At 48.7% G+C, this 12,366-nt stretch overlaps 4 protein-coding genes across 4 annotated transcripts; 1 reads left to right on the plus strand and 3 right to left on the minus strand.

Annotated features, from left to right (window-relative positions):
• Positions 1 to 55: 55 nt before the first annotated feature.
• LY89DRAFT_609438 (uncharacterized protein) lies at positions 56 to 2,815 on the plus strand. Its single transcript, XM_018210518.1, has one exon. It carries the CDS (start codon positions 111 to 113, stop codon positions 2,712 to 2,714), a length of 2,604 nt encoding a protein of 867 aa, XP_018075422.1. The 5' UTR covers positions 56 to 110; the 3' UTR covers positions 2,715 to 2,815.
• A 106-nt stretch (positions 2,816 to 2,921) lies between these two features.
• LY89DRAFT_577222 (uncharacterized protein) lies at positions 2,922 to 3,965 on the minus strand (the record flags this gene model as incomplete). The annotated part of the gene is made up of 2 exons (XM_018208878.1): positions 2,922 to 3,845; positions 3,903 to 3,965. 2 exons carry the CDS (start codon positions 3,963 to 3,965, stop codon positions 2,922 to 2,924), a joined length of 987 nt encoding a protein of 328 aa, XP_018075423.1.
• A 2,619-nt stretch (positions 3,966 to 6,584) lies between these two features.
• LY89DRAFT_770268 (uncharacterized protein) lies at positions 6,585 to 7,629 on the minus strand (the record flags this gene model as incomplete). The annotated part of the gene is made up of 2 exons (XM_018221842.1): positions 6,585 to 7,362; positions 7,419 to 7,629. The coding sequence occupies 2 exons, from the start codon at positions 7,627 to 7,629 to the stop codon at positions 6,770 to 6,772; spliced, it is 804 nt and encodes a 267-aa protein (XP_018075424.1). The 3' UTR covers positions 6,585 to 6,769.
• Positions 7,630 to 9,524: 1,895 nt separating this feature from the next.
• LY89DRAFT_694704 (uncharacterized protein) lies at positions 9,525 to 11,884 on the minus strand (the record flags this gene model as incomplete). Its single annotated transcript, XM_018216722.1, has 3 exons — positions 9,525 to 11,491; positions 11,541 to 11,708; positions 11,758 to 11,884. 3 exons carry the CDS (start codon positions 11,882 to 11,884, stop codon positions 9,525 to 9,527), a joined length of 2,262 nt encoding a protein of 753 aa, XP_018075425.1.
• Positions 11,885 to 12,366: the final 482 nt, after the last annotated feature.

Genomic DNA, 12,366 nt, shown 5'->3' on the forward strand with positions numbered 1-12,366 from the left:
GTAGGGATCTTGACTCCAATCAAAATACACGCGGCTGCAACTTTTGTCTCCTTACAAAAATCATCCGCGACAACGTCAATGTCCTAACATCGTGCACATATCGGCAGGGAATGAGTTCTTCTCATATCTGCCAAGCATGTCATCGAAGACTTGCTCAATTGCGACCTCGAAGTCTGTCTCAATGGCAGCAACGAGCGAGTTTTATTTCCTTGGCCAAGAGCACTACTCGAACCACGACAGATAAAGGGAAGGATGGTATACTGAACTTGGGAGATGACGCGAGGAAAAGCAAAGGGAAATATGCAGCTCTACCAGAGAGAAGACAGCGGGTCCCAAGTCGACCAGAACATCCCGGTCCAGCGGACGTCCTCGAATCACTCTTCGAACAGAGCATTACAGAGGCTGCGGCTTCTAGAGATGCAGCTCCACACTCGATATATTCGCTCAGCCCATACAAGAAGGTGGAAGCTCTAAAAGAAATGATCAGGAACTCTAGTCCACCAGCAGATTCCTTCAATTTCTTTGTAGAGCATTTTGGTCCCCAATTGGGCAGAGGGCCTGAAAGCTTGAAATCATCACCCTCATATCTACTCTCTACCGCAAGAGATCTTATTCGACGTATCATCTCCGCCAAGCAAAGAGACCCTTTTTCTACAACTCTGCCTAGCGCCACAGAGGTTTGTAGTGTCTATGCTCGATTGGGTATGCTTCCAAGTACGGATTGGATTGAGATGATGACTGTCCTGATTCATAACATCATTAACGCAACCGAGGGAGCCACTTCTGATATTACACATGTACAGAAGCTTTTTTCAGATCTTCTTGGTGCTTGGAATCTTGTTTGCCGTGCTCCTGGAAACTTCAAGGACATGCCTGAGCACTCGTTATCTCAAATCAACTGGTCACACATCCCAGCTTTCTCTTCGAATGATGCAACTAAGATATACCGGAAGAATGGCCTCAATATTACTTTTGGGATCCTTACTCCTCCATTTTCAACTAAGCGTCTCAGTCGACTGCCACCTATTGTGCTCTCAACTTTCCAGCTCTTGCAATCTAGGTCGGCCATCGTCCAAACTCTCCAAGGGGACTCAGCTCGATTCACCTCGGCCCTGGCCCGCATTATTAGCGTGCCAGGTCTGAACGTCAGCAGTGAAGACGCCATTGGCCAAGACGAGATAATAGCACCATTCATCAGAAGGCACTCGTCTGAAATTAAAAGTCTGGCTGCTGAAATGACGACTTCTGATTCACCTGAATACACGAGTCGGATCTTCACAAATCCACAGCTGGGATTTAACAGAGGCATAAGCTTCGTCAACAAAAGACTCCATGAAGCGCTCAGAACTAAAAATCGCCATCAAGTAGACGAACTATGGTCTGATGTTGTACAATGGCCGGTAGCCGTGAATACGAAAATAGAGAATAACACCACATTACAGTCAGGGACTGTTTCAGCGGCTCTCTGCAACTATTTCATCTTGGTCTTTATGGCACTTCGGCGACCAAATAGTGCTATCGATGTTTGGAACCACATGATTCAAAACCAGATGACACCCACCCTAGAGACCTGGGACTCGATGATGTCTGGTTGCAAGGCTGCTAAAGATCATGCGGCACTGGAAGGAGTATGGCGAAAGATGCAAGCGGCTAGAGTACAGCCAGATAACTACTGTTGGACAACGAGGATAAGCGGACTCATGGCTTGCCATCAGCTAGATGCTGCCATTCGTGCCTTGGATGAGATGGGCCGAATCTGGCTTGACGCTGCCCAGAAACAATACCCGAAAATGTCTATGGACAATTTACAGAAAATCGGAAAAGTAGAAGGTGCCGTGAAGCCTACTATCGAGACAGTCAATGCAGCTATAGTAGGTGCCTTTCGACATCACAAGAAAGAGTATGCGTCTCAAATTCTGGCTTGGGCTGGGAACTATGGAATATCCCCCGATGTCAACACATACAACATACTCCTCTACCCATTACTTCGGACTGGCCAAACGCAGCAAGCAATGGGGCTACTCCAACAAATGCAAAATGCAGGCATTGAAGCAGACGAAACAACATTTACTACCTTACTTGATGAAACATTCCGCTTCGCCGCTGACCTGTCACCCGAGGAGCAAAAAGAAATGGTCTGTAGCGTCTTGGATGAGATGGAAGCAGCCGGCCTCAAGGCGAACCTGCACACTTATGGTAAGATTATCTACGCACTGCTACAAAGCTCGTCTGGGGATATGACCGTGGTCAATATCGTACTGGAACGGATGGCAAAGTCAAACCTCGAGCCATCTACACACATTTATACCAGTTTGGTCCAGTACTACTTTGCTCAAGACCCTCCTCAGTTGGATGCCGTCAGAAGTACGGTTGAGCGAGCGAGTATGGTTCATGGCAGCACAGATCACATTTTCTGGGACAGAGTGGTGGAGGGCTACTCTCAAGCTGGCGAGACAGCTGCAGCATTAAGAATTGTGGCGAAAGCCAAGAGCATGGATAATAGTGTGAGTTGGCTTGCGTTGAAAGACTTGCTATACGCTTTGGCACGGAACGAGGAATGGGAAGTAGCGAAGGCTTTGGTACGAGACCAAATCGTTGAGACCGGTGGACCGTTGTCGCCAGATGAGAAAGGGAAGGAAGGACAACATCGTTTCTGGAAAGTAGCTTACGAGCTGGGAGTTGTCAATGAACAAGGCACAGGTGTATCATTTTGAAAGGCAGTATCACACTCCATATTCGATGTGGTGTTCTCTTTGTGTAGGCTAATATAGCTGTACCATTAAGTTGTAGTTGTAACATTGACAAGAATCATTTCATCATAATTAACACAGTTCTCCATAACCCGATGTGATCCGTTTACAAAACCGTGCCTCCTGGTATATACCCTAAACGCCACCTTAAAACCCACAACAAAAAGGTTCTCACGAATCCTGTTCCATTGGGTCGCCCCCATCACCACCCACCATGCTAACCACCCGTTCTAAATCTTCTACTTCTCCTTTCCCGAGTTTCCTACCCTCTCCTTGCCATTCTCCGTCTCTCACTTCGCCCATCTCTCCTAATTCCAAGCCCCTAACATTCTCCATATGTCTACGCGTTTCTTTCTCTATAAATTCCAGTCTCTCCCTCCGCCAACTCTTCTGATCCTCGCCAACCAGCCCTTCCTCTCCATTTCCGTTGGCCAGCTGCTCTAGTCTGGGTTCCAAGTTGTCCAACAAGCTTTTTAATGACGGGACCTGGCTCAAAGTGAACTCTGCAGTGGTTGTAACCGGTTGTTTGCCATCTCCCATCAGCTCTCCCTTATTCTGCAAGAACGCAAATGCAGGATAAGTTTCCCCGTCAACATCCTCCTTCTTAGTCGCCTGATTCAACACCAATGCTTTCAGCGCGTTGATCGTCGCTTCATTCCTCGCCTTCTCTGCTCTCAGCAAGGCATGCAATTTCTGCGTCTCTCTCAACTTCTTCCTCAGAAGCGTAACACTCTCGGAATTCGGCGCATCTTTATCCTGCGTAAAGGTCAAGCCTTCGTAATGGCTTAATCGCACCCAATCCCTCACTTCCGGTGGCACGCTCAATATATTCCTTAACGCGAAGATTTCTAGCCGATCGAAGTTCCTGTCTATTTTAGTCTCGAGGAGGGTCTCTAGCTGATGCACGCCGTTCTCAATCTCGTGTTTTGCTGCTTCTGCAATTGCTCTGCCGGCTTCTTGCGCTTCGGGGGTGGTAGGAGGGGGGATCTTGAAGCCAAGGTCGCTGGGATTTGCGCCCAGAAGGCCTTTCTCGACGGCTTCTGTCGCTTTGAATGCTAGGACATTGATTGAGTTTACTATGTCGTCAATTAGAGCCTGGGAAGCAAGTCAGTAACGCGCAAACCACAAACAGAGGGGCACTGAGAAACAGACAGTCGGTCGGTATGTGAAATGTTCTGTCAACAATGTGACATCTGATGTAGCGGAGGAACTCATTATTATTTGTGGGATGTGTTCCTTAGCAATGGAATAGCAATAGTTGTTCACAAGAGTCGTGTATTCCCTTATGTCGATTTCGAGTATTGATATTTACTTCGAAGTGACGCGACTGACCAATTATTGCTTAGCGCATCTAGCACGTGACCTTTCCTACTCCAAGAATTTGATATCCTCATCCTTGCCTCCAACATCCCTCGCACCTTGAAGGAATTACATTAGACGCGATAAAACCAACAAGTGTTACCGTCGTCATTACCGTGTGTTCTAGACTAAGAATGCACGAAGAACATTCCCAATTCATCTATCCGCAACCTTCACCCCACGGACACATTCGTTTCATCCCTTCTTGAAACGTCCCAGGAAAGCTTAGGGGGACTTCAGATCCACGAACTCTCTAGGATTCCGCCCATCATAAGATCTCCCTCCCCTGGACATAACACACTTACACACAGACATGTACCTGCATGCTCTCTCGTCTCAGAATTCAAAGCCCTATTATCCGAAAGAGTCGTCAAGAGATAGCGGCGAATTCTTGAAACAGGGACAGAACATTCTCCTGACGAGGCTGACATGCTGTCAGCAAGATGATACTTCGCTTCTCCTTTGATGTCTGCATGTCGCCCCCAAGTGGAATCTTTATGCAGGAGAATCATTCAGTATCTGAGTTTTGGGAGGACAGGAGTTCCCTTCGTGTTGCGAAACCCTGTCCTCGGATGGAAGTTACTCCTACCGTAGATCATACTCTGTATCTTATGTACGCGGTATACAACTTGGGACACGTTACTGTTGGATTGTGATCAGTTTTGGAGTCAGTGCTCTACCATAGTTCTCTAGTGTCAGCTGTAGTGGGCTGTATTGGCACCCTTCAGGATGCAAAGACTGCCACATTCGGTGTGTGTACGGAAGAGTCTGGGGTACGTTGTTGAACGGTGGCGAATGTTATCTGCTTTGGAATACTGCTAGCCGCATTGGAAATCATGTTTGAACCTTTCCAACATTAGTCCTGAGGAACTGGCTCAAACAAAGACAACTCATAGAAGTCTGCCCGAACGTTGAACATGCATGGATTAGGTGGCGAGTTGACATTTCCAACATCTACAGTGCGGCCACACCTCTTTCATCTAACCTCGACAAATGTCCCAGGACATCAGGGCGAATAAGGTACCTCGAAGTACGTCCATGAGACTAATGGAGGAGCACCCTCTATCTTGGATGCTCCACTACGCATCAGGAATTAAGCAAGGACCCTTTCAATATGCTGGTAATACTTCAATTCTTTACCAACACGGAATTCAGGAAGGGTTGACTGCTGAATAATGTTCATTCGAAGCATTCTTTCGCCGCAGATGCACAGTTTGGTTGGCTGCACAACGAATGACTCTCGCCGCTTTCGCCACAGACAAGCAGCAAGCACATCAAATGCAAAATTGGATTTCTCACGGTAGCGAGCCAGGCACCAGATCTTCGCGCACAATAAATCTAGAGGCGGATGCTGGGCGGAGGCACAGGTCAGAATGAAAGATCAGATGGAAAAGTTCCTGATCATGCTAGGCGAACGCTCATTCGTGGGCATTTGCCAACACAACGTCAAAGATTGGCATAATGTATAAAGCATGTATTCCAAGCAAACGGCTCGCATCCTCAAACTTGGGACTGTCACTGACCATCTAAAAGTATCTGTCAGCGCACTAGAAGCCGAATACTTCAGCAGGGAGAAAATTAAGACGAGTTGACAAATCCAGATGGAATCAAATGATATTCTCCACACCCCATGCTGAGCTCCATGCACTGTGCAACCCCTGCATACAAAAAGAAAACTCCACAACCCGCCCCCCTCCAAGAGCAAAAATCCCAAATGTTTCCTTTCCTTTCCCCTCGAAACAAGAACTCCACGTCTCAGCCTTGTTGTGCACGATCCCTAAAAGCGCACCACCACTCGCTTAATCCCTGCCCCGTTCCTGGAGATCAAACGGTGAACCCCGTGCACGCTCACGTTTCAGGATTCCAAAGCTCCGAGGACACGAGAGGGAGTGATGATTATCGCTAGGATCCAACGTTCGCCACTATGAAGCGAGAGTCGAGACTTCGACATGGGATGGGGTTCGAGAAAGGGGGATGGGATGGAATGGAATCAATGGTCGTGCAGCTGATGCCAAGTATCAAGAGATGCAACAACACGACGAAATGAAGAAAGAGAATGACAGCGAGCAAGTTTCGCGCTCTAACACTACTCTCCAACTCCAAGACCAAGCACGACGAGAAGGATTAGAAATAACGCCCTCTTCATTGGTGCATCTCTCCTACCAAACCGTTTCTTGCTTCAAAGAATGTCATTGTAGAATCAGATACCAAGTTCCGACGGCTCGGAAAATGGTTCACCGTGACACGAACCGGGGCGCACAGCCCACTTCTCGGATCCAAAGATACTGAATAGAAGTTATGCATTAATGGTGTCCTGCTATACCTAGGTAGGTGATCCAGTCTCCTCGCCTCCCTTTCGTATCCAATCCCTGCCCATCAAAAATCCTAACCCTCTCACAAAATATATGTCTTGATAACAGATCATTCGTCTGTGTCAAGATAACCTAGTCCCCCAGAAACGCCGTGCCTGCCCGTTGTGGGCTTTTAGGGCGTTGTATGAAGTGAAGTGAAGCTTTTCATCCTTTCATCCTTTCATCCCTGTCCTGTCCTGTCCTGTCCTATCCTTTCTATCTGTCCCTGCTCCGGAAATGCAGACTGTAAATTGCGAACTCGCGGACTTTTCATTTCTGGAAGAACCAATACCTGAAACAAATTGTTAACTACTGTAATAGTTTCAAATGAAAAGGAGGAAAGACATACTCAGCAGCGTATTGGACCTCGAACGTAGTCGGCATCCCGGCGCATGTAGCGGGTTGATTTCCACCTGCGGTATTGACGCGGTAGATTTCTTCGAGACCGCCAGTAGCTCCATCTCTTGTGACCAATTTCAACCAAGCGACGGCTCCGTTTCCTACGCCTCCTTGGCCCTTTGGTGCTCCTGTAGGCGCAGCGACAGTGTTGTTCTTAGAGCAAGGCGCGAATCCCAAGTCCATAGCTGTCGTGTTTAAATTGAAGTCTGGGGTGGTAGTATTGGAGAAGAAGTGGTGGCCTGAGATGGCGAGGTTGGATGGAGAGAGGGAAGCTTGGTCGGGGGAGGTGAGGTTGAATTGTAAAGCGACGTTGGGGAGAATAGAGAGGAGATCGGGGTAAGTGGATGCGATGCAGGTTGCGTTGTAGAGAGTTGCCAAGGCACCGAGAGCTACTGGGGCTGCGGTTTGGTTGCCGGTTGCGCAGGAGTAGTTCTGTGTGCCTCGACCGATGGCGACGTGCTTGAGGCTTAGTCCAGCGGATGGGGGAGGAAGAGGTGTTGGTGCTAAGAAGAAAGTCAATATAGGTTGTACAGATGGTATAGAGGAGGGAGGTCCTCACAGGCAACTGGTAAAACTGCGTTGTTCATATTGCACACAGGTGCTTCTGACATGCTCCTTCCAGCCTGCACCTTATCTCCTAACATCTGAAAATACTCTGACAAGATTTGCATTTCGACAGGTCGTTCAACGGCCCCGGGATTGTAGGTGAGGGTTGGAGCGGACAGGGCGACAGCGCACAGCGCCGACATGACCCACGTTTTGCAGAACATGATGAGAAGTCGGAGTTGAAAAGGAGTATTAAAGGTATTAAGAGGTAGCGGAGGAGGCGTGAGGGCGGAGGAGGAGAAGAGAGGAGGAGGTTGAGGTTGAAGAGTCGGACAAAGAAAACCCAACACGAAAACAGAAAGGATAAGCCCAAGATATATAGATGAGATGGGATGGGATGGGATGGGATGAATCAACTGAAGTACGGAAACGAAGACAGTCGATGACAGGCGAGCGCACAGATAATCAGAGATGGCTTACCGGTGGAACCTCAAACGGTCTTATACAGCTGTCTGTCTGGCGGGAGTGTGGGCAATCTCTCGGCCATCCTTGAATTAGAATATGGAAGGTTGGGTCGGTTTGCAGGCCGCACTGCAAATATCCAGGCCATGGCGGCGCCAACCAAGCGAAGCGCGACCGGGATGTTGCTATTCTGAACGAACCCTTGCGCGCATCCCTGCCGCTGCTGCCAGCCATCCGCTTCCCTGTCCGGCTAATGTGAGCCACTCTCTCTGCGATCAACCGACGCTCGTCTCTTGCCGAGCTCGGTCCCTGGGCAACCCTGCGCGCCCTCGTCGCTCGAATGGTTCAGTGGAGTCCGCGTTACGGCCCTGGACTGGCCACAAGACAATAAACGCCCCATGGGCCGCCCGCTTGGCAGGCGAATCATGAGGGGGAGCGTCGTCGTGGTCAAGGCGCGAGGGGCAGTCGACGGAAAGAAACATGAAATGTCTCGGATGCAGCAGGAGGAGAGACTCCAGACTATCAAACAGTTGATCTCTCCTTATCTGCTGGACACAACAGGTTCAGACGAGAATCGTTCTCGCTCAGAACGCTGTCAAGCCGATCACTTCAGCCTGCTCGTTTTCTTCTGTAAACATTTCCGACGCAGGAGAAAGCGGAGGTTCATGTTGGATTTCTGCTCTCTGACGGGGAAGAGAGAGACTTGCCTTGTGAGGGCAAGGCCATATCAGAGTCAAGATCCACGCATGTACAGTACTGTACCTCCACACTGAGACTTTGTATGACCGAGTACATATCGTGCTGCAGCGCTTTGGTAATGATCTTGAACAAGCTCTCATTGGTTGACCCCCTAATTAAGCGAGACGCTCGCTCTCCTAAAGTTCGCGACACGCGCAAGAGAATCGATGAACTCGCGATATTGCGCGCCTATGGAAGTAGACCTCCCTCTTCTGCAAGTTGGATGGAAGCTCAGATCGATACTTAGACGCTTGCAACAGGTTAATAGACGCGATTGCTCCAGTCGCCGTCGTTGGTCTGCAAATTATTGGGTGAGACTTACTCGGAGTCATCCCGAAATAGATCCTGGAGCTTCAAGCTGCCGGGCGCTTAGATGTGTAAATTTATTAGCACGGGTATATTTTGGGCATTGCGCAATTTGATTTGAGGCTCTTCTGTGACCAATCAGGCGTGCATTTCGTCTTTTACCCTTGGGTAAAGAAGGTGTTCGATACGCATTCTAGATGAACGGCCCGGATGAGCGGTATCGAAGTTCCTGACAGCAGAAAAGAACGCGAGGAAGAATTAACGGAGGCAACAAAGTCGAGAGGCAAGTTATCTCTACGCTGCATCGAGGATGAATTCAATCATTTCCGGACATGAACAATAAGCGCTGGTGCAATACCGGATGTCGTGTTTGACTCAATCGAAACTTCCTGGGTATCACCGACCGCCAAGTCCGATTGTTGAACAACAGCGATCAATCAGGTCGAGGCCGGATGGTGTTTCCTGTGTCTGTCGAAATCAATGCCCTCACTCCAGAACCAGATGTCCAAATGGGCGTCTTGGTCTCCAAGATCGCAGCAGCGGACAGAAGATGAACCAGGAAAATTCGGCTCGAAGGCCTCTATTGTCACACATAATACAAGTCTTTCCACTCTCAAGATCCCTTCTCGCTGAATCCTGCCTGTTTCCAGTCGCCATGTGACGATGAATCTGCTCCCGCTTGTGCAGCCTGCCCCGCAGCAGCGGCTGCCACAGTTTGGCCTAAATTGCTCGCATGTTGCTCCACGTCAGTTGTAGTCAACCAATACAATGAAAAGAAAACCAGGACATGCAATGCCAGGCAGTACCCCGCAAATAGATTTCGACTCGTCCTGGTAGCCAAAACCATCCTCGTGATAGAAAATACTATTCTTTCTGGAAGGCTCATGCGTTTGTATGCTCGAGCCGATTCTCGCCCTCTAAATGCAGCAAATGGCGATATATTCGACTCGTACGCTGATCGATATCGATCCAATGCAAGGCCGGAAGAAGTCGAGTTGGACATCTGAATTGTAGATGGATTTGGATTTGTTGCATATGCGGATGCAGAGGACGATGTCGGTCCTGCCCTGTTGTATGTCGAGACGTACCTCGTTTTTTCGTACAAATTTAGATTGTCCTTTTGTAAAGATGCAATCTCCTGGCGTAACGACGATACCGTTCGATGCGTTTCTGATAGCTCATTTTCAAGCTGAGTGTTTCGTTTCTTGAAGCGATCTCGCTGGGCTATGATCATGGGAAGCATACCCGAACCACCCCCAACTGGTTCTCCAGATCTCAAGGCTTCAAGAGTAGTTCCACCCATGGACGATCGTGGGTCGAAACCCGAAATAATCGAAGAAGTTGGAGAGACTCGTCCTTTCCGAGCTGACGATTGGGGGTAGCGACTGACAAAGGTGCCAGCCACTGACGCTCCAGATGGATAAGCATTAGCTGTGTCATGCACATTGGCCAGATCGTTCTCCAGAGTCGCATTGAGATGCTGCGCTCGTTCAAGTTCCGAGTTACTTTTAGATAATTCTTCCTGCATCGACTGAAGTCGGCTTTGTAGGTCTTGATGAGAAACTCTCAAAATAGTCAACTCGTCACTCAGCTTCTTGTTGCGAGCCAATAAGAGCTGTTCTAAGGTATCACCCTTCCCTTTCGCGGAGGAACCGTTTTCGAGGGCTGTCTGAGTGCTCATTGCAGCGTCTCCTAATTCTGCGTCATCGTCATCACCTGTCGAAAACTCGATACTCTTCAGTACTTCAAGCTCTTGTTTGACATCCTCATAGTCGCTCCAGTTTTGCACTTTCGTTTTAAGAGCATCACGTTCTCCCTTGAGCATGCCTATTTCTCGTTCAAGGGACCGCAGTTTTCCGTCTAATTCGCGCTTTCTTGCATCTCTCTCCACACGAGCTGCGTCTAGCTTCCTCATCAAGGAAGAATTCTCTGATCGCATCCGCATGAAAGATGGGTCGTCCTCGAGGTTCACCACTGCCTGGCTTGGCACTTGAGACGCTGACTGAGCAAGTTCGATTCGTAATTGCTCGTTCCGGGCCTCAACTTCTGCCAATCGCACGCTTGTTCTCTCTAGATCAGAATTGACCATCTCAAGTTCTGCGCTTGTGACATGGCCGCTGCTTCCAGCACTCTCTGATTCTCCGAGCCTCTGCGTAACTTCGTAGCTCGCTTTGATTTCGTTCAACAGGCGATCCTGGCTCTCTACTTTCTCTTCAAGAAGCTTCTCCTTAGCCTCCCAATTATCTTTCTTCTCCTCAACGACAGCAGCCCAAGAACTCTCTACTTCCTTGACCTTGGTCTCTAAGCCCTCTTCCAGGGTCTTTCTGGCCGCCCTTTCGGATTCCAACCTAGATTCCGTCTCTTCAAGCTGGGACGTGAGCTTACTGACGCTCTTCTGGAGATGTTCATTCTCCTGTGTGACCTTCGGCAACGTATCCTCAGACAGCAGAAGGGAGTCAACCGAGGCTTCGAGCAACGGGTATGGGTCTGGTGCTTCAGATAGTGACGAGTAAACTTGTAGGAATGCTGAGTTCGTAGATTTCGAATGGTTCGTGAGGAGGTCAATGAAGGTTTGGTAGGCTGACACATTCGTGAGCTACTGCATGCTGCTGTCCGGAAACCTGCCTACCTTTCAGAAGCCCTTTGATCTCTCCAAGCTTCGCAGAGTCATCGAGTTTGCGGAAGTCCTTCGTCTTCTGTGCCAAATCTTTCCGCTGCACAGTCGAGTCGCGCTGGTATTGTACGATTTCGGAAGCTGTGTTGTCTAGGGATGGGATCATGGAGGTAAGATCAATGTCTGCTCAAATGTCAGCACGACTTCAAGCCCCGAGTGACTTGAAACCCACTTCTCCACGCCGATATTGCTTTCTGAAACTTGTTGTCGCCATCGTGGCCTGAAGCTTCATTGTGCGCCGTGATCGAAGGGGCACTCGCGGCCTCTGCCAATGCTGTTTCTGCTGCGAAGTCCGCCATCGTACCGTGAAATTGTTAGAGTGTATTCATCAGTCGGAGACTTTGTAATCCACGCCCGCTAGGTGACTAGCTCGCAGATAAATTCATGGATCGAACGTCGTTGAAGTAATTTGTTCGTAGCTTTATTAACGTGTCAGGTTCACTCAGGAACAGCTTGGGGTAACGTTAGGCGAATCAGCATCCCTGTCTTTGCGGGAGCTTCATCGCTTTTCGGACTCTGTGGAAAACAAAATGATTCAAACATTTCTGTACATTACATTTCAATTATAGTCAAGGGGTCAGAGTCGAGGATTCCAAGATGGTGAATATTTCTTTTCATTATTGCCGGAAGACCATTGATTTGAGCCATGAGATGTCCTGCAATAAGCCAAGGCTCCCAAGGATAATTTCTAAGTCTAGACTGCTCTCCCTTTTCTTATTACATTCTGACTTTGGTCCTTCCTTTAAGTTTTGGATTTCGAAATCTGTTTCTATACATTTGT

The sequence above is a fragment of the Mollisia scopiformis genome (assembly GCF_001500285.1).
Source record: "Mollisia scopiformis unplaced genomic scaffold LY89scaffold_5, whole genome shotgun sequence".
In the NCBI taxonomy this organism is placed as follows: Eukaryota; Fungi; Ascomycota; class Leotiomycetes; order Helotiales; family Mollisiaceae; genus Mollisia; species Mollisia scopiformis.